Below are 22,711 nucleotides of genomic sequence, written 5' to 3'. Positions count from 1 at the left end.
AGCCCCCTCTGACTTACCCCTTCGCTGCCGCTCCTGAACTCTAGGAATCGACTCCTCTGGTCGATGGGACTGAACGCCGCGAAGCCGGAGGTGACTCCCGTCGAAGGGCTCCGGCAGCCCCCTCGCTTGCCCGGGAGCCCAGGCATGGCTGGTCCGCGAACCTGAGGACTGGGGGAACGGCTCCGTCCGGCTGATGGAGAAAGCGTGGGGCTGCTGCCGGACTGGGCCGTGAGGCGCTTTCCTCCCAACGCCCTCCCTCTTACCCTTTTTAGCCTAGGACCCAGCGCTGGAGCACGACTGGGAATATGGCCCTGGAGAAGCTCTGTTCGGTCCTCAAAGGTAAGAGCCAGCCCGCCTCACCCGGGAGGGAAACGGCGCCCCCTGCGGGCCGGGGCCCCAGCAGCCAGCCGCCGGAGCTGTCCAGGGTCTGCTGGACCCGTCCCAGAACAGGAACCGCCGCTTCCCTTGCCTGCACCCTTCCTGGCAGCCCCAGTCCCTGCCCGGACCCCGAGTCCTCCGCTGCCCTTTCCCAGACCCTCGATTCCAGGCTCGTTTCCGTGACCCTGGAGCGGCTGAGCTCTGCTCCCATCTCCGTTTCCCCTCAGCGCGCTCTTGCCCCGGCTCGGAGAGCACTGGATGCTGGCTCCTCTCTCCTTGTCCTGGGTCGTTTGTCTAAGGGAGGGATGGTGGTGGCCGACTCAGCGGACCGAGACTTTCGACTAAGCTCCCCCTCGCTCTCCTCTTCTCCCTCCCTGCCGCCGCCACCGCCACTACCGCCGCTGCTGCTGCTGCAAGCCGCCTTTGTCACTCAGTGCAGCCAGAAACGTTGTCCAGAGCGATGCATTGGAGCTACCCTGGGTGAAATGCACTTAAGCTGCTATAGCGGCACCTCCAAAAACCTAAAAAATATTTGCCTCTTTAAAATTACTTGTACTAAAGTGTCCCAGTGTAATTTTAAAGCAATCATTTTTTAATTCAGTTATTTTGAGAAAAACTAGATTATTGAGGGGACGTGGCATTTCATGATTTACCCTTAAGAAGTGGGTTTTTAAAACTCTTTTCAATATATTTGATTTTCATGATTTCTTCTTTGAATATACAAAAATACAAGGAATACGTATCTCAGTAATCTTAGATATTCCATTTATCCTGATTTTTTGTGTGCCTTATAGATCACTTTTCTTTGTGTTGAATGTTTAATCCTATCAAATAATTCTGTACTTGATTTGTTATAAAATCAAGTGCAATATGTATAGGTAAATAGAACCAAAGCAGTTTTTATGGTCACTTCTTAACCAAAGCAAAACCAATAAACACAATTCTAGGCAATTTATTTTCAAGAAAAACATTATCACAGTACTACTTTACTACATAGATAAGTCATTAAAAAAAAAAAAGCAAGCTTCATGGCTGAGGTCTAGAATGTGACATTGATGTGCTAAATTCATAGTATTCTCACCTTCTTATATTTGTGCATAAAGTACTCATGTGTTTTACTTCCAGCCAGAAGCAAAATATGTAAAGGCAAACCTGTAGAGCTTTTAATTTTCTTTCTTCTCCTTTTCTAATCTGAGTGTCCTATGTTGATGAAAGCCATGCACAACTGACAGACAATAATGTTTTTAAAGACTGACTTAAAACCAAAGTCATATTGTCACTTGTGGCTTAAAGTATAACATTGGAGAAGCTGGTTGCACTTTAAAGTACTAGGGGCTCTTATTTGTGTGTGTATGGGGGAGGGAGGGTGTCCTTTTTTTTTCATGTCTCTAATCACACTAATACTCCTTGATGGTGGTGGTAGTAATAGTGATAGAGGAGGAGAGTTGGGAGGCTGCGACACCACTGCAGGCTTTCCTGAAGTGGAGCTTAGCCAATGCTGACCCGTTTTCTAATGATGTACAATGTCTCTGAGGAGTATGGCTTCTTTGAGTCTTTGCTTTGGACTTTTCCATAGATGCCATCTCAGTTTGACAAAGTGATATGCCTCCTTATATTTTGAGTGAGATCTTAAAACACAAAGCTGTTGCTATTTGGTTGTCCTCCTCATTTCTGATCCGAGGCTCCTTGCCAAAAGTAGTCCATTCAGATAAAACAGTTATTTCAAATATTTCAAGAGAGGAAGAGTTTGTGTCGTGTATTGTTGTTTTAATAATTAAGGTTGCATCTCAAAGTTGCTTATGAAATTCTTTTTAATTCTCAAAGGAAAACAGCACAAGGAAACAAATTGGCTTCTCCCCCTCCTTTAAGTAAAAAGGTGGATTTTGTCTTACACTTATAATTTTTTTTACATTTCATGGAAAACTTGAGCTTTATATCTATGCTTTCATCAGTATCTGTTTCCATCAGAAGTTTGTGCCAAATTAGGGAGTTTTTTTTTCCCAAGTCAGGTCACATTAAGACAAAAGTTAGTTTGTAATGAAAATGTGATAAATTTTCAATTAATAATGACTTTTGAATTAGCAAAACTTTTGTCAAATTGATGTTGAATAGCAAATTTCATGTTTTAATTTAAATTGTTAATAATTCAGCTATCTAAATGTTTCCTAAATTAACATTTGAAATCTCTTCAACAACTTCAAATAATTCTACTTAATTTTTTTCTTACATAAGCAATTTGCAATAAATTAACAAACAAGACTTTTTGGATAGTGAATATTTACTTCTCTTCTGTGATCAGATTTTTAAAGTTCTTGAGAGTATGTAAACTGTATGTTCCTTTCTACTTCCTAGATTTTTAACTATTTCTTCTTGTGTTCTAGCTATAATAAACTAATATTCATTTTTAATTTGATTCTGTAATTCTAAAAATATGCTTAATTTCTTAACTTAAACTATACATAACAAGATGTTATAATTTCATTTGTATTTTTAAAATAGAATTTGGGATTAGGAATAGACTAATTTTGACAGTACCTTTAATATCTCAAAGTAAAGAATTACTATAGTACTCTTAAGGTAGCATGGGACAAGTCATTGAAAGCTTAAAGCAAGATTAATAATTGCTATTAATTTACATTAATAATAAAACATTAGATAAGGAGTTCAATCATTGGCCTGGAAGATTAAGAATGGGATAAGATAAAATGGAATTTGATAGAATGATAGTCAATTTGATATGCTCATTTTCTAGACATGTCATATTACATATGTGTGTATGGGTACACATATATGTGTGTATATGGATTAATGGAAAGATGTATTTGTGTACACATATATTTATATGTGTGTATAATATATGTATACATGCATACATTCCATATGGAAAAATCTAATGTGGCAATGGTATTCCTCATAAACTAGTACTGGAAAACATGACCAGAAAATAAAATTCATTCTCCCCATCAAAAAAAAAAAAGTGTTAGGTTTTCCTTAATGTTGCCTGTTTTACTTTTCCCATATTTCAGGAATGCTTTTACCTTGTGTCAATGCATTCTGTCCTCTTGTGCCACTAGAAAAAGGGGAATACCCTCTATTCTTTTAATTATTCAATGTAAATAAGTCATTTTTACTTATAGGCAGCATGGTAGAGTAGAAAGAAGTAATGAGCCACTATTTACTTAGAGTGTAGGACTAAGGGTCAGATTTGATGAAGATTTTATTAGACTTTATGAAAATTTATTATGCAAAGTGAATTAAGTATCTCTATTACTTTTTCCTGGTGACATAAAAACTTTTCACTTGATTTCTAATTTCTAAATATCAGATTTGCATGCAAATAAAAATAGGAATAGAAACACAAAGGCAATCCATGTTTACTCTAGTAGCTTTCCACCAAATATAGCAAATAAGCCAAATCTTATATTTCAAGTTATAAGATTTTAGTTGCATTTGTGATAAGGATATTACAAAGGAAAAACAACTTTTCATTGGCACTACTTTGTTAAAAACTCACCTACTTTGGAATGTGATAAGGCAATAAAATTTTATTTTACATCCTTAAAGCTTATTAAAAAAAAAAAAAAAAAACAACCAGTCACAAGGACTTGGAAGAATAAGTCATTTATATAAGAGCAATGTGTAAAATAAAATAGTAGGGGCACAACTTCAATTACTAAGTGCTTGCAATTTGTAAAGCACTGTACTAGACCCTGGTGCATACAATCTTGATTGCCTTGGTTGAAAGGTAGCCTGTTAACATTGTTGTGTTATAAGTAACAAGAGCAGAAAAGAACTTTTCATCCCATTCAAAATAACTAACAAATTAATTTACATATGATTTCTGTGATTTAACAGAAAATATAAAGCTGGAGGTTGGACTAGAAGAAAGGTGAATATGATTTGGTATCACAATTGTAAGAAGGTAGTCCACTCTTGACTAACTGTGTCTGAGAAGGAATCTTTGGTAATTACAGTAGGAAGCCATGCACAACTGTCTTCTCAGGAGCACTTTTAATTTCCTACAGTGGTTTGAATTTGACAAGGAGGATGTCATATTTTTTAGAAGAGAAGGCACTACTTCTACAAGCTACTTTTTTTTTTCTGGAAGAAGTGATTGGCAGTATAATTAACAAGCATATGCTAGGATCCAGGGATTTACAAAGTACACTGAAGCCTTGAATACTTCCTGATAAATAAATGTTTAACTACCATTAAAAAAGACTGGATGTTGTTGAGGTTAAACACCCTCTTGTTATTAGGTACATAATAAAACATTTTTGGGGGCCCGATATCTCCTGTTATTAAAAAAAAATTGCTTCAATGACTGAATATCTGCAACTCCTGATACTTAAAAATAGAGACAGGGCTATAAATGGAATTTCCTCTGTCTTTCATTGAAGATCCTTCATTATATTATAGCTTAAGTACAGGTTTAAAAAATAACAACTATAGAATCATCTCATAGAAAATGGGATTGGCCCAAAATTGTGACTAGGCAATTATTGAGTGAGATCTCAATTGCTTTCTTCTTAGTTCTCTTCTTTGTCTTCAAAATAAAAAGTATGACTTCATTATGGCTCCTAGTGGTTTAATTTTGTGTGGTAGACAGTCAATAGATATTGACTGTTTTAAGATACCATGAATGTGAAAAATAAAAGCAATTGACTAAAGGAGGTAGATTGAAGTTGGTAGGGACTTAAAGACCAAGATTTGGAGTTTAATCTGAAGAAAAGAAATTTTACTTTTTTCATTTAGTAAAATTGGAAAAAAGAACCTTTAACTGGAAAGCCAAAATAAAGACAAGAAGAAGGTAGGGTTAAAAGCTAATATTGGTCATTTTGATGGGATGAGTTGGAAGTATACCTAATACCTACAGTAGCATAATATAAGTTCATATCCTAACATCCTTCTTTATTAGAAAGAAATGAGCCATAACTAAGAATATCGTTATCCTTCACGTGAATTCCAGAATCAAAATGGATAAAAACATTGCTTTTCACTAAATCGTTGTTTAAAACTGAGTTCTTCCCTTTCAGCTGAATAACTGAATAGACCTGCATTTTACTTCTAAGTTACAAAGTTTGAGAACCATGGTCCAGACTTGATCTTCAATTTCAATATAATAACAATTGAAATTGATATAGTGCTTTGAAATTTGCAAAGCATTTTACACACATTATCCCATTTGAGTCTCAACAATTCTTGAAGTTGTTATGAAAAGCATTATTCTAATTTTCTAAATGAGCAAATTGAAGGCAAGAGAAGTTATATGGCTAAGCCAAAGTGATAGAAATAGCAGAGATGATATGTTTTACACATTCCAAGTCCTTTACTTTGTCCATTATGTCATGGTGATGACTTGGTCATGCTTTTTTTTGCATGTTCTTTCAAGTATGGATTGCCTCGAGTGATATCTGGATTTGAGAATTCATTTCAATCAACACATATCTAAATATCTGTGAAAGACAAGGCATTATGCTAGGTATCAGGGATACAATGATTTTTTTTTAATGGCACAATCTATATCCTCAAGAGCCTATATTTCACTGGTAATAGGGATAATTACAGAGAGTAAGGTAGAGATCCAGAAAATTTGAGAAAGAAGGAAATATCCTTGCCTGGAATGATAAGTGAAGGCTTCGCAAAGGAGATGGCAACCAAATTACAATGAGACACATTCTGAAAATCCAAGAAGAGGAATGTATACAATTCAGGCATGAGCAAAATTATTCAGATGCTCAGAATATGGGGAAAGGTGTATCAAGTTTAGGAAAGAACTAGTAGCCCAGTAAGTCAGAGTGTGAGTAAATGAAGGATACATAAGAGTGGGCAAAGGGAAGTTATGTGAAATAAAGCTAGAATGAAGCTAAATTTTAGAACATTTTAAATGCCAAGTTAAAAATCTTTATTTTATCCTATAAGCAATAGAGAATAATTAAAGGTTTTTGAGCAGATAACGGTCATAGTTAGACCTGTGCTTAGGAAGATGATTTTAGCATCTGTATGAAAGGGTTTGGAGAGGGGAAGAGACTGAAAGTGCTACTCACTCCTATGAACTTAGCTTTGAATCACCTTGTGTCCACTTCCTCCCACCTCCACCCTCAATGGTATCTTCCTAGAACTAAAGTAAAAGGAACTTAGAAACCCAAACAGTTCAATTTGGTACAAAAGCTGTTTTGGCAACCTTTACTGGTAGCTACCCTGTATGGGAAAGGCAGTTGGGTCGAAGTTACCTGTTTTCCTTATTGGTCTCTTTCAAACCAAGACTTTAATGAAAATCTGAAACTTTCTAGCAAGCATATAGCTAGAAACTTTCAGCAACTCAATCATACTCTCCAATTAACATTCACCAGATTCCCTCACCAATAAGCTCCCATGGTCATACCTTTCCAGTACTAGAACTATATCCTGATATTATTAAAGTATCCCAAGGAAGAGCTATCTTCCTTGTCACATACACTCAAAAGAACATTCAACTCTCAATCATTCCCAGCATTTAGTAAAAGACAATGAGGTCAGTTAGAAGACTATTACAATAATACAAGCAAAAGTGCTAATATTGGCATGAAATAAGGTAGTTTGGCAGTATGAACAAAAAGAAAGGGAAAATGTGAAAAATGTTATGTCAACAGAACTAAAAAAACTTGGCAACTAATTGAATGTGAAACATGAAAAAAAATTGTGAACCATTAAGTCAGAAGGGAGGAAAAGCAATAGAAGTTTTGATGAGACAGAGGGCAGAAAAAATACAGAAGTGCCATGTGTACTAATTAATTACATTCAAATTATATTTGCTCAGTACTAGTATTATAAACAACTTAAGTGCTATTATCTTGTCATAATGTTAAATTGCAGCAGGGAGATATATCCTAACCTAATTATTCATCAGTATTCTATGATGTTGGACATTCATGGCATTTGTTTTAATAATTCAACCTGATTATAACTCAGTTCATTACAAAGAATCTATTAAATTCTCAGCCAAACTCATATGTTTGTTATGACATATTACTAGGATGATTAATAGTCATTGCTTTACCACTAGGAGAAAAAGAAGCAGATATTTCTAGGTGTACTACAGAGTCCCTCCTTTCTGTATTTTTATAGTACCTTTGTTTCAAATGGCACAGTTTCAGAAAACTAATTTGTGTGCAATCCTAGAAATCTTGCAAAAATATAATGAGCATTTTATGTTTTTGAAGCTTTAGTTAAAACATTTTGTCCTACTTGTGAATAATATGATTGATATCACCAGTAAACCAAATTTGTGTACTGCCAGATTTTTATTAGGCGTTGTCTATAACTACTGAATTAATTTTTTTAGTTCATTTTTCTGTCAGTTTTACTGGTGATCCCCTGATTTCAATTTAGTGATTGCTTACTTTACTCTTTCTTCCTCATACCATACATACTTATATATTTGCCATGTGTTGTGCATAAGAAAGTTGTTTATTCATAAACATGCTCATTTGCCAGTGTCATTCATTAACTAAGATGAAAAGAATGCAACTGCTAAAAATTTTACTTGTCTTAAAGGTGGTGCCTCTGCAGCAGTTTCTTGTAGCATGATGCATTGATTCCATATTGATATATATATAGAGAGAGAGAAAATGCTATTTAAAGAATCACCAGAATTCTCTGATTATTATCATATTTTCACTGTGAATACATTTATCCTAAGAAATATAGTGATATCTCTCTTCCAAGGGTCAATCCCTCTAACTCAAATGCAATTTAGGTATTTGGGAAGTTCACTAAAAGAATAATTCCTTTGTGGCATAGTACAATAGTACTGATCATTACACACACACACACACACACACACACACACACACACACACTCCAACCCTTCTACCAAAAATAAATAAATACATAAAAGAATAAAAGGAAAGGAGAAAGGAAAAAAAAACTGAGAAATGAGCTGGAGTAGGTCAACAAAAATATAAAGTCTGCATCCAAAAAAAGAATTAAGGAGACAATGTCAATCAACACATGCTATGTTCACTTTTTTGTTTGTTTGTTTGTTTTTTAACTTCTCCCATGTTTTTTCCCTTTTGCTCTGATTTTTATCTCCCAACATGATTCATAAAACAATGTGTATTAAAAATAAATTTACTTAAAAAATATACAAAAACTTAAGAATTGAAAAGACTGTAACAACTAGATCACAATTTTCTTAATAAAGTCAGAGATTGTTTCTTAAACATTATCTTCCAAAACCTAACAGTATTTTTTTTACACAAAAGTATATACTTAGTGTTTCTTATTGGAATGGACCTTAGAGAGAATATAGTCCAACCTCTAGTCCTTTCAGGAATCCCCATTATGGTTCCCTAGCACTTGGACCTTTTCTTTAATGTTCAGTCTCTTCTTTAACAGGTTCAGTGGCAGAGAACTCTCTTTCTTCTTGAGGAAATTAATTTCATTAACAATTTTAACCATTAAACCACCTTACATTAAATTAAAACCTGCCTCCTTGTAACAACTCTCCACTGATCTTAGTTAAGCCCTTGAAGCTACATCAGATATATCTAATCCTTTATCAATGACACACCTTCAGACTGTTTTTAAGATATATCTCCATACCATATCTCCCTAAATCTTCCCTCAAAGCTAAATATCCTCAGTTCCTTAAGTTTGTTTTAAGTATGTTTATAGTATAGTGTCCAAAGCTGAATAGTATTTTGGATGGAATCTGACTAAATAATAATACAGGAGGACTAGATATTTATTTTAATGCAAATCAAAAAAACATTTAGCATTAGGTTTTGACCATTTCCTCATACTTTTCACTATTATTGAACCTACAAACTATCAAAACCTCCAGATCTTTTTGTACACTAGTATTAAGTCAAATCTCCCCAAATCTATACATATACATTTGATTTTTGAAACCTCATTGGATGGATGGATGGATGAATGATAGATAATTGACAAATAATATAAAAACTCACATGAATATACGAATGTTAGGTTATAGGAATTTTCCATTCAGGGAGAAATTATCATAAAAGATAGCATCAATACTGATAAATAGAAAATAAAGATAGGACACATAATAAAAATCATCTCAAAGTTATATAGCATCTTTTTGACCTCTAAAATTTTCACTTGTACTATAATGAAATTTTTGTTAGGTTCCATTTTCTAAATATAGATTATTTTGTATTATAGGATTCTGCACAGTGTGAAATTTCTTTAATTGATTTCTTTGAGGCTGCTGCCCCCTTTCTGTTTTTATCATGTAGAAGCTTGGATGTCAGAGAATCCAATTGAACTTTCACTGACATACATTCATGAGTTACCCATGTACATGGAAAGACAGTATTGTAATCCAAAGATAAAAAATAAGTTTAAATCTAGAATATTCAGATTAAAACCTGTTTAAAATATAGTACTTCGATTCAAGAGTTTCATGTAGTAGCAGTCTTTGTTTTAAAGATTTTAAACTTGTGCTTTTTCCATTCATAGCTAAGGAATAATCATTATAAATTCATAGTTCATTTACATATGTAAGTACAAATCAGATTTTAGTGATTTTTCTAACACTAAGAAATCAAAGTAGGATTTTTTTAAAACCTTGAGTTTAAAGGCATATAATTAAGAAGAATGTTTTTATTTCTCCGTGTTTTGCCATCAATTTTTCGTTGGGAATATAATCCTTTTATATATAAGTTAATATTACTTAACTATGGTTTCATTTTAATATGTGTTTTCTGTTCTTTTACTAGTGTTGTTAATAACAGTACTTGTAGTAGAAGGCATTGCTGTGGCCCAGAAGACTCAAGGTATGGTATTTATAGAGATAGTTTATAACCTATACAAGATAGTAGGATGGGTTCATAGAAGGTAGTCTAGCTACTGAATGCTATTTCCATAATCCCTCTGGGTTGTTGTAGTTACCTAAGGCATTCAGTCAACAAATATGCTTCAGGTAACTGAGTTCAACTGCAGTTAAGCAAAGTAAATTGTCAATAACTATTCTTGCCCAGGTTAATTCAGTAGTCTGCTATTACCATTTACTTCTGATTTACAATGGGAATTATGCACAAAATTGAGTAAAATTCATGGATAAATATAAAGCAGGAGGAGAAATCCATTTTTGCAATATGAGCAGACAGAAAGACAGCATGGTATTCTAGAAAAGATTCCTGGTTTGAACTTAGAATATTCTTTTAAAAATTCCAAATATGTTATTTACTCTGTATCACCTTGCATTTAACCACTCTGGCCCTCATTTCTTCATCTGTAAAATGAAGGGATTGAATTAAACTCTCTAAGATCCATTCCAATTCTCATTCCTATGAATACAAAAGAACTCCACAATACTTGACAGCTTGTAAACCTGTCCAAATCTTCCTGGATATGAAACTATATCAGGTGAATTACGTTAGGTCAGATTTTCATGACAGAGGGCATCATGCCCTTTCCAATAAAAACTCTTAATCTTAATTTACTATAAATTATGCATAGGAATATACATATATCTATGTAAGAAAATAATTGCAGAAAACTTTAGTTAAATTTCTGAACATTGAACTGTTTTGATATATGAGTTGCCCCCTCACAGGCATCATAATATTCTTATTTGTAAAGTGGTGACTCGGCAGTTTGTTTTTTTCCCCATTGGGACTGAGAAAAAAATCAATATTTTTGATATGTCCTAAGGACAGTAACGCCATCAGATAAGTTAGAGCAATATCTAAGGCCCCAAATATCTTGTTTTATTTTCTCCTATGACTATCATACATTTCAGTTTTCCTAACATAGAACACAGAAACCTATATCTCCTTCATTCTTGCTAAATTATGTCAAATTTGCCATGGACTATATCAAATTTATCCATAAATCTCTGGATGTACAATGGTAGAAGAAGGTGTGTGTGTGTGTGTGTGTGTGTGTGTGTACTCGTGTGCACATGCATGTGCATGTGTTTGTTGTTGGGATTGTTTGATTTGTTTTAATTCATAGATTTTAATGTAATTTTTTTTCAAGATGGGCAGAATATTGGAATTAAACATGTTCCAGCTACCCAGTGTGGAATTTGGGTTCGAACCAGCAATGGGGGTCATTTTGCTTCTCCAAATTATCCTGAGTCATACCCACCAAATAAGGAGTGTATTTATATTTTGGAAGGTATTTTTTTTAATGTTTTTCCCCCTCTTGAATGTTAAAATTGATTATAAAATTTAAAATATTATCGATATAATATAGTTTTAATCATTTCAAATCAAATTAATTTTTAAATGATAATCAAACAAGTAACAAATACCTTTGAATTTTAGATATTCATAAAAATACAGTGGTTGGCTGTGTGGTTCAGGGAGGCAACTAGGTGACACAGAGGATAGAATCCTGGACCTGGACTCAGGAAGACTCCTCTTCTTTACTTCAAATTTGGCCTCAGGCTCTTGTTACCTATGTAACTCTAACAAGTCACTTAACCCTATTTGCCCCAGTTCCTCATCTGTAAAATAAGATGGAGAAGAAAATGGTGAAATCATTCCAGATCTGTGCTAAGAAAACCCCAAATAGGGGTCACAAAGAGTTGTACACAACTGAAACAACAAAAAAACTAATTCCTAGATTTTTTTAATTCCTTAAAAGAACCTTCAAACTAGTAAAAATATTTGTTTCAATTTTCATTTCTTCAAGTATCAATATTAATGAGAAATGTTTTTGAGAAACTTCTTTAAGTATTAATATAATTACTGGACCCTATGCAAATTTTTGGTCACAATCTTCATTAGTATAGCAGTATTTTTCTTGTTAGTATTGTCATTTTTTCCCCATTAATCCATTATATTTCATGAATTGAATATTTGCTTCTTGAAATCTTAATTTCAATAAAATATATGTTTAACCAGTATGATAAATAATATATGCTGGGGGAGAATGTTATTTTTGTTCTACAAAGAATCGTGCTATGGTTAATACAAACTATGTAGCCTGACCTATATTCTGTATCTAAGTTAAGTTATTAATAAAAGCAACTATGTTGCTGCCAATTCCACTTGATTTATTTACATTGGCTCCAAGTATATTATTTCATTCATATTGATGTCCTTAGTTATAAAGTACTGACTCAGCAACTATCTCCATTTTTTTTCCCTTTTAGACTTTTTTAGTGTTTCTACATTACATATTTCCTTCTTTAAAAACTATCCCAATTGATTCTCTATGTTACAGCTGCTCCACGTCAAAGAATAGAACTGACCTTTGATGAACATTATTATATAGAGCCTTCATTTGAATGTCGATTTGATCACTTGGAAATTCGAGATGGACCATTTGGGTTCTCTCCACTTATAGATCGTTACTGTGGTGTAAAAAGCCCTTCATTAATTCGATCAACAGGCAGATTTATGTGGATTAAATTTAGTTCTGATGAAGAACTAGAAGGATTGGGATTTCGAGCAAAATACTCTTTTATTCCAGGTAAGGATTCTTTCAGGTAAAGGATTATTTTTTTCAAGATGCACTACCTCAAAAACAGAATATTAAGATTTTTTGGAAGGTATTTTGGAAGGTAGAAAGGAGGTCTACTAGTCAAGCTGTATCCGTTAACACAGATGCAAGGCTTTAAATTAATTAGGCAGAATCTAAAGAAAGTTACTCTGTTAAACAGAATTTTAAGAAAAACTAATATTGATTCTATGATGCTAACATTTTTTATATTCTCTGTCATTAGAAAATATTACAAAAGCTTCCCTGGCTCTTTTCACAATGGCAAAACAACCAGATGAAACAGAAAAATGTACCCAATCAGTTCCTTTATCCCCTTGATTCCAAATAACTACATTAATTCTTTTTTTTTAATTATATAAAGTGACTACTATCTGTAGGATTGATCATTCAACAATAATTATGAATCACTTACTGTATTTTTAAAAAGCACTCTAGATAGAACTGTAGAAGCAAATGAGAACCCTGAAATCAAAGGATTTATAATATCATTTAAAGAGTTATTTTTGAGATATTAAGAAATTTTAAATAATTGATATATTATACTTGGGATAAATCTTAGCAGTCGTCTTGACCAGTCTCTCTTTTTACAGATGACAAAACTGAGGCACAGAAAAGTGAAGCAACAATTACTTAAAACTGGAATTAGAATCCTGGTTTTTCTGACTCCCAGGCTAATACTCTTAAAAGAATAATATTTTCCCCAAGACTTTAATCTTTTGGTGTATTCTACAGGCTCTTAATTTTTTACCCAATGACATAAAATTCTTTTTACAAAAGTGAGAAAATTTGAGATTGGGAACAAACTGTAGTGTGCTTTCTAGAGCCCCATATTGGGGTGCCAAAATGTACTGTCCAAACTAGCTCTCTGGAAGATCTCAGGACTAGCCCAAGTCCTTGGTCTTAGAGGAGTGATGAGGCAGGGACCAATGTGGATGGTTAAATATGGAATCCATTTATTTCAAGTTCTCTCAGCTTTAAATACTTTCGAACACTTATATCACCACAGTACACTGTGCATGTGCTAACTATAAGCACCCTGCTATTATTATGGAAATGCCTCTTTGCTGCAAATATCTCTGCTTCAAGTAGAACACAGGTTGTCTAACTCCCCTGACTTCTCAGGAAGGCTGAGATGCCCACAAGGAGAGATGAGAGCTGAACCAGACATTGTCAGCAGGTTCCTGTGGGCTGAAGGGTCTTATCCCTCAGAAAGTTTCCTCACTGTAGCCCTCTACAACAAGACAATAAAGAAATGACTAATTAGATGCAATCACTCTTTTAAAAACACAAGAAAAAATATATATATAAGAATTTCTAAGTTAAACACTTCTCTGAAAAGATAATCTTCTAACATAGTATGCATCTCACAAAACAAAGGATGAGCCAAAATTTCTCCACATTTCAGAAAGATAACATTAAAAGGATGAACTGCAGATCAATGGAGTAAACTTAGTGGATTGAAGTTTCTGAAAGTATTTCATGTACCATATTTTAACTGACTACTTCTGCTTAATTAATTAAAACTCAAACTTGCATCAGAACTGTTTATCTTACTGTAGAATTTTGTTTTCTTTGTGTATACTACAAATTATAATTTGAAAATGGCTTATGGGAGAAAGGTTTTCAAAAGTACAATATATTTCTATAACTTTGGATTTTCTCTCAAGCTGAAATGCTTAAAATTATAATAATTTATTTAATAAAATTCTCTCTGGCAAGTTTGTCTCTTTACCCAAAAAAGGATCCTAGCTATTCCTTGTAAATAAAAATCTATTGGGAGAATTTTGGTCATAAAAATCATGACTACTTTACTATGTAAATTCAGATATCCCTTTAGCTTTGAAATAGTTAATAAAATAACACAAGCTAATGTCAAATGTGTCTTCTTCTAGAACTGTTTATTTTATAATGTCTTTTTAAAAATATAGTTGTACCTAAATTCTACCTGGGGCACAATTGATGCCAGTTGACTTGAGTTTGACTTCTATTTTTCTTTTAGAGTATGATAATTACCTGTCCAACTTTGGGGAAGTTATTTCACTTCAGTAGGACTCAGTTTCCTTATTTGCAAATGAGAATTAGATTAGATGTTCTCTAAGCAGACGTAGATATAATAATTCTGATTCTTATTCTTTAAAATTGTGTTTTATTAATTATTCCAGAAATGTTGTGTTTGTCATCTAACTTATTTTGTGAAAATTTTTAACCCATATAAAATTGTTCTTATGATATGAAAAACAATAGAGTCAGGAGGAACTATTATCTGGTTCTTTACTAAATTTTTTATGGTATAATATTTGGTAGTCTGGTCATATTCACTATGATTTTATTGTGGCATATTCAACAATTAGTCTGAACCCACTTTCTGCCAGATTTTTTCCAGTTTTCTTAGCAATTATAACAAAAAGCAAGTTCTTTTCTAAGTAATTTATGTTTTCATATTCTCAGAAGTAAGTTGTAGTGTTGTCCAGCAGACAGAGAACTAGTCTTAGATTAGAAAGTTCTGAGTTTCTTCCTGTTACATCCACATATTATTTGTGTGACCTGAGGCAAGTGATTTGAATCTTCAATGCTTTTTGGAAACTGTCTAAAATCATAAGTTGCACAGAAGCTGACATCTGTATTGGTAGGCGTTTCCTTACCTGGAAGTTAAAAGTTTAGTCCCAATTCCTATTTCATGCCATGCTCATTTATTAAAATGAAGTTAACTGATGGTTGTTTTAAATAGTATGATTTGTGAAATTGGCAACTTTTTTTAGATGCCTTCACAATGTAGTTAAATATTGGTTTACAAATATTTGGTCTATGCATAAATAAACAAATCTGTGTGTCAATATGATGCCAAATAATCTGCCAGTTCAAATAATTTATTTAAAGCTTAATCATTCATTTGGATATGGATAAAATATCCATAAGATACAAAAACAACTGGTTGGATTAAATTGAACAGATATGCTGTGTCATGGAGAACACTGGTCCTTAGATGCCCATGTAGCATGGCTATGTCAGCAAGGCAAAATATCCTATGGATCTACCCTGCCAACTTCTGTTTACCACAGTAAAACAAACATACACTTCACCAGAATGAAAAGCCTGGTGCTGCTTTTGCTGAAATGAAAAGAAGATGTCATGTTCTACTATATATTAATTAACTGTTAATTAATACTATAATAAAAAATAAATACATACTAACATAACAATGTACCATTCAATAGCCAAAGTACCAGCCTACAATAAATGTAAAGGATGCTTAGAAATATAAAATGTACTTATGAGAATGGGACATATATACAAATTGTAAAAAGCATAGTAACACAGGAACAATGCATAAGAGAGGTACAAACAAACTACTATGTGAGGTCTAAGGGGCAAGGAAGAAAGTAATCATTATTAACTGCAGGGATAGGGATTGGAGAATGCTTCCTGGCGGTGGGCCTTAAAAGACAGCAGATACAATTTAATGTTGAGAAAAAGGAAAGGAAAAGTATTTCATATTTTTATAAAGAACAATGTAAGCAAAGCCAACATATGCAGAAAAGCATGAATCATGTAAATATATCAAGAAGCAATGTTCCTATGTCATTAAACTTACTATGCCTTGAACCAACTCTAAAATCTTTTCAACACTAGTAATTGTCTTCTTTTCTGTTACAGATCCAGACTTTACTTACCTAGGAGGTATTTTAAATCCCATCCCAGGTCTAGTATTATGTTGTCACTTTTTTTCATTTTATGACATTTGCAATAAGGCTTATTTTCCATTGACATCATTTACATGTCCTCTCTAGACTGTCAATTTGAACTCTCAGGAGCTGATGGAATAGTACGCTCTAGTCAAGTAGAACAGGAAGACAAAACAAAGCCTGGACAAGCAGTTGACTGCATATGGACAATTAAAGCTACTCCAAAAGCCAAGGTATTTGTATGAAATCAGTCATTTTAAGTGAAATATGTTGATTATATTTACATTATTTGTTACTTTGGTTTGAATAAGCTATTTTGGACTATTATATCTATTACTGTATATGACAACTTTTTTATATCTATTACTGTATATGACAACTTTTTTTTTAAATCCATTCAACACATACTATAACACATAACAACCTATCATTGTTATCATAAAATTGTCCAAAATGTAACATTTGAATGTTAAGGGCTAATACAAATCCACTGAAACTTTTAAATTTGCAAATACCCAACTTGTTAGTTTGTTTTGGTTTTTTTTGGAGGAAATTGTGTTTAAATGATTTGCCCAGGATCACAAAACTAGTGTCTTGAGACCACATTTGAACTTAGTTCCTCCTGACTCCAGAGTTAAGGCTCTATCGACTGTACCAATTAGCTACCCCACAACTTTTAAAATATGAATTAATAAATATAATGCTAATCATGAATCATTTATTAGGCAATAACCATATGTTACAGTGTGGAAATTACTTTAAATAAAAAACACAACATACCTTATCAAAGTAAACTTTTCAAAGTAAACTATATTCTTTTAATTTATAAAAATATTTTTTTCCATTCCATTTAATTATACTTGGGGTATGAAATACCTATAGTTTTGTGATATTTATATTTGTAGATTCATTTGGAATCTGTGGGCTTGAAGTGGCTATGCTATTGAATGACAACAGAATTTTATTCCAATTAATCAAGCAGGGAGTAAAATATTACCTACTCCATTAAGTAAAATAAAATTTTAAAGTTTTTTTTAATTAAAGCATTTTCTAAATTTAAACATTTGTAAGCAAATCATAATCTAAGCCAAGCCATGGAGATGGTCCATTCATAGCTTTTTAATCAGATCATTCCATATAATTTATTGTAAGCTATATTTTAATGCCTATGACATTGAAATTGGTTAGTGCTTGTCAGTTACCAAAGTACAAAGATCTATGTTCAGCATAAATAGTAACAGAACCTAGGCCTTCATATTCCTTTTCTTGTAATGTATCTATAACCTTCCCAATCTGTTTAAGTAGAACCATTAAGAATGTCTGAAGTGTCAAAAATTGCCTATATCACTTGCACATCAATAAGAAAATCTTATGCCGTACATAATCATCTAGAAGAGAACTCACAAACAGTATTGAGCAACAATGCAAAAAGTGTCAAACAAAAAAAAAAAGTTAACAAAATTAGAAATAAGAGGGACCTTGGTATTAAAAGACTGCTAATCTCTTTCCCATCTTGAATAAAATTAGTGGGATCAGAAATCAGTTGTTTTATTCAATTTCACAAGCTACAAATATTGTATTTCTGCAGTTAATCAACTAACTCTAAGTTAAAAGCACTAAGTTTAATTCATTGCTCAGACAATTAAGAAAACTAAAATAACATTTCATTATTTTAGCAATTGATTAACCATTCAATAATAAGAACGATTCATTTCCCTCAACTATTACTGTGTAATAAGAAAAATCAATTGGCTTAAGTTAGTATCAGTTCAGTAGAGCACTGTCACAGCAGGTCAAAGTTAGATAGAAATATACACATGAGCAACACAGTCAAAAGCAAATTTCATTTATTTCATTAACAGATTTACCTGAGATTCCTAGACTACCAAATGGAACATTCAAATGAATGCAAGAGAAACTTTGTTGCAGTTTATGATGGAAGCAGTTCTATTGAAAACCTGAAGGCCAAGTTTTGCAGTACTGTAGCCAATGATGTAATGCTTCAAACAGGAATTGGAGTGATTCGAATGTGGGCTGATGAAGGTAGCCGACTTAGCAGGTTCAGAATGCTCTTTACATCATTTGTGGATCGTAAGTAAAGAATACATTCCCCAAAGCAAAAGCTATGTGAGAGATTTTTCACAATCATTTGTCTCATATATAAGCAGATATATTCATTAACTGATGAAATTTAGATGATCAATCTAAAAAGAATAATTTTTGACCTGGTATGATTCCACCAGGTTTTGTGTTATTTTTTTTCTTACTATTTATGCAAAGCCCCTATGGAAATCTGATTATATCTAAAAGTGATATATTATAAAAGGTCCATCAAAATTATTAGGGTGATTGATTCTGATTTCAGATTGATTTGATTATCTAAAGTAACCTACTAATTCTGTCTATTCTCTTTAAGAAAAATTTTAAAGCCTAAATGCCTCATGAATACCTCACAAGGCTTAACTGACATTGTAAATAGATCTTTGAAAGTAATGACATTTCAATTAACCTTAACATTTAATGTTGTTGCCTGTTCTTCACAATTAGGCTGATAAATCTGTTTAAGGATGATCATTTTCTGTAGATTATTAGCTAAAAGTAGGGTCAAAAATTAACTTATCCTATGCCAAATTATGTTCTATGTCAAAGAATGTGTAACGAGGTTCTATCTCTTATATTACATTCTCATCAAGGAATGCTGGAATGAAGTGGTATATAATAAATCAGAGAAATAAATATTAACCTCTGTCTTCTGCCTGTTTCATGAAGATGGTGTGAAGATGAACTACATAGATTCTGTAAAGCTATTTGAGCCCTTAGAAAAAATAAAGTTGTTTAAAAAGTCTCATTTATGAAATTTTAGACAATAAACCATTTTGATTGGTAGTTTTTGCCTTCATGTGATACTTCTTCATTAATAGTGACCTTGGGTTTAGTAATTTCATGTTGCTGCTTTATGATTGTCTATTTATATGGTAAGACATACTAAAATATGATTGAATTATTCAATCTGGAAGTTTAAATAATCCATTTGAATTGCCACATGGTGATTTAGGCTGTGATGTTTCTGAATAAATAGCAAAGACAGAAGATGACAAACTGAACTAACCAGTTCTGCTGTTTATACACATCTTCATTCAACAAACATTTATTAAGAAACTATTATATTTAAGGCACTGTGTTCAAAACTGTAAGGGATCTAAAAAATACATATGGCACAGATTCTGCCTTTAAAGAGCTTTTAATCTACAGGAGGAAATATGCCATGTATAAAAACAACTGTAGCATAAGTGCAAAGAGATGAATCAATGGAGTCCTGAATTAAATTAAAGAATTCCTTTTTCAATTTTCCAATATTTCAGAGAACTGGGCCATTGTTCCCTAATTGATTTGGTGTACTCAGGGGCACATTGGTCCATGAACCTATTCCTGGATTGCTTTCTTATGACTGAATGAGGCTCAATTCACTATCCATAGTGCTATGTACTGAGTTTAACAATGTTCAAATGAATAGTTCTTAGATGCTCCCAAATTTGTGTCTGAATAAGGATCCATATTTCTCAAAGCTGATTATCCCCCTAGAGCTTATATTCATCCCAAAAATGGTTCTGTAGTTCATACTTAGGTTGGTACTTGTAAAGAACTAGCCCAACCCAAAAACAATTTTAAAAGGAAAAAAAAGGGGGAGAGTTCCCAAGTGATCTCTTAAGATATGTAGGACTCTCCTAATATAAATTTGGGACTTGGGATTTCCTAAGACCAATTCCTTATTCCCCTGTGAAAAGCCAACTTCCCAATAAGTCACTACAGAACTTAAAGCATTCCAAAATGAAGATCTGGGATGGAGTTGGAATTGATGGGAGACCAGCCCCTTATTCTACAGAAAAAAATATCAGCTAATCAAGATTTTCCCCAGAAAAAAAAAAAAATATCTCAGGTTTCTAGACCATTAAGCAAAATGCATACTATGGACATAGACTCCACAAGAATAATGGAAATATTATCTGTATTCATGCCACAATAAGGCAAGCAGTTAGAATCTGTTTAAAAATAAAATAAATGTTCATGGACCCAAGAAATAGGCAGGGGTCCCAAAAAGGAATTAGGTACTTAGTATTAATTGGAAACTACCTCACACAAATTCAGGAAAGCTCTCAAAATGTGTGGCTCCACAAAGGGATGTGACACTTGAGGACAATTGAAAATCAATTACTCAAGTCCCTTTGGTTTAATTAAACAAATAGTAACTAACTGCCATTGTTAAATTCAGATCACCTGATATGTATGGACTTTTCCTTTGGTATTTAAAAAATGGTAGATTTTGATTTTTGGACCACTTATCAATGATCTTTAAATTATCATGTAAGTGTGAGATATTGCAGCATTGGAGAACAAATATCCTGATTTTTTTTAAGAAGTGAAAATGGAGTCTATAGATTATAGACAGTAAGCTTGACTTCAAGTCCTGGAAAAAATTTTAAAGATATTATTTAAGAGAATGCTAATTAGCATATAGAAAAGGAAGAATATGGTTTCATCATGAAGAAACATATTCTAAACATATTCTAAAACAACTTTATTTTCTTGTTGGACAAGATCTCTAAAACAATGAATTAGGAAAATGCTATGCAGTTTGCCTTGATTTTAGCAAAGTCTTTTGATAATAACTCAAGCTATTCTTGTGGAAAATATCAAAAAATCTAGATGAACTAAGTTATAGTTACAATATAAGCTAGTTAGGGTTTTGAATAGTTAAATGATTAGACTCAAGGAGTAGTCATTAAAAAGTTTAATGTCAATTAGAAAGAGAATGCCAGTGGAATCTGTGCTTGCCCTATTATATTGAAGGTTTTTAATCACTAATTTAGATAAAGATACGATGGCATTCTTATCTAATTTTCAGGTGACATGTGGGAGAACTGGATGACAAAGTCAGGATATGAAAAGATCTCAGTGGGCTAAATTGGGCGGAATTTAATAGAAATAGATAAATGTGAAAGTCTTATGTTTGACTTTAAGAAACAAATTCACAAGTACAAAATAAAGGAGATATAACTAAGCAGAAGTTCTAAAAGAACTGCAAAGTTTAACTGAACTGCAAACTCAATATGAGTCAACAATATGTTATGGCAGACAAAAACTTAAGTGCTCTCAGGGTTAATTAAGAGAAGCATGATGTCCATGATTAGGGAGGTGCCAGATAGTTCTACTTTGCTCTGCCCTTGTCAGACTACAACTGTAATATTGTGCACAGCTTTAAGTACCATACTTTATGGACATTTATGGACAGAGAATGTTCAGAAGACATCCACGATAGAAAAAGACTTTGAGATCATATCTCATAATGACTTCTTAAAGCAATGGAAGATGTTTGGCCTAGAAAAGAGAAGATTTAGACAGAATGTAGTAAAATCTGTAGAGGTCATATAGAAGAAGGGAGAAATTAGGTTTGTTCTACTTGGATTCACAGGACAAAATTAGAAATATTGGGTGAAAGGATCATAGAGACAAACCTAGATTTGACATAATTAGATTCTATTAATTAGAACTGTGAAAAAATGGGAAATATGCTATCCAAGGAAGTATAGTGGTATGTAAATTACTTGGGACAAAGTAAAATACTTAAGCATATTAAACTATACAATAAGCCTTACAACTTTTTGCAGCTTAAAAAACATGGTCTTTTGCTGCAATAACTTTCTTACATGCTTTAATTACATTGAATATTAAGCAAAAAAACAAATCCCAGTTTTCCAAATGTTGTCTTAGATTTTTTATTGAGCTTTAAATCAGACAAGTTCCCAGTCTACTGAAGCACATTTATCTCCATTTCTCAGATGTATTGCTTAATCCTCTTCTATGGCATGGTACAAACTCATGTTGGAGAATTTGGCCCTCATCTGGAAATTTCTATCATTCCAGAACAATTCTTCTTCTCAGTTTATCAATATATGTATTAGAGTGAATCATTTCTTCAATGGGGTCAAGACATCTAGGTAATGAAAATAAAAAATCTGCAACACAAACACAGAAGAGAGTAACTCTAAAACATCCACAAGTAATGCTTAAGAGCAAAACATAGCTAGATGAAACAAATTTTTATAAATGGAATGAAAGCACTTGAAGAAATTTTTGAAAAAGAAATGAGAATTATGGGGGGAAATTATAAAAGCATTAACACC

General features: G+C 33.0%; 1 protein-coding gene across 1 annotated transcript in view; it reads left to right on the top strand.

Moving 5' to 3' along the window:
* The first annotated feature begins 241 nt into the window (after nt 1-241).
* Nucleotides 242-22,711, top strand: part of NETO2 (neuropilin and tolloid like 2) — a 32,701-nt gene continuing 10,231 nt past the window's right edge. The window contains exons 1-7 of the mRNA XM_051979791.1: nt 242-339; nt 10,110-10,166; nt 11,374-11,514; nt 12,568-12,816; nt 16,501-16,545; nt 16,635-16,762; nt 18,392-18,620. Of these exons, the coding sequence (XP_051835751.1) occupies nt 306-339; nt 10,110-10,166; nt 11,374-11,514; nt 12,568-12,816; nt 16,501-16,545; nt 16,635-16,762; nt 18,392-18,620 (883 nt within the window). The 5' untranslated portion in view covers nt 242-305. The remainder of the gene's footprint in view (nt 340-10,109; nt 10,167-11,373; nt 11,515-12,567; nt 12,817-16,500; nt 16,546-16,634; nt 16,763-18,391; nt 18,621-22,711) is intronic.

The sequence above is a fragment of the Antechinus flavipes genome, chromosome 2, assembly GCF_016432865.1.
Source record: "Antechinus flavipes isolate AdamAnt ecotype Samford, QLD, Australia chromosome 2, AdamAnt_v2, whole genome shotgun sequence".
In the NCBI taxonomy this organism is placed as follows: Eukaryota; Metazoa; Chordata; class Mammalia; order Dasyuromorphia; family Dasyuridae; genus Antechinus; species Antechinus flavipes.
The sequence above is the reverse complement of the archived record's forward strand: the minus strand, read 5'-3'. Positions and strand labels throughout refer to the sequence as shown.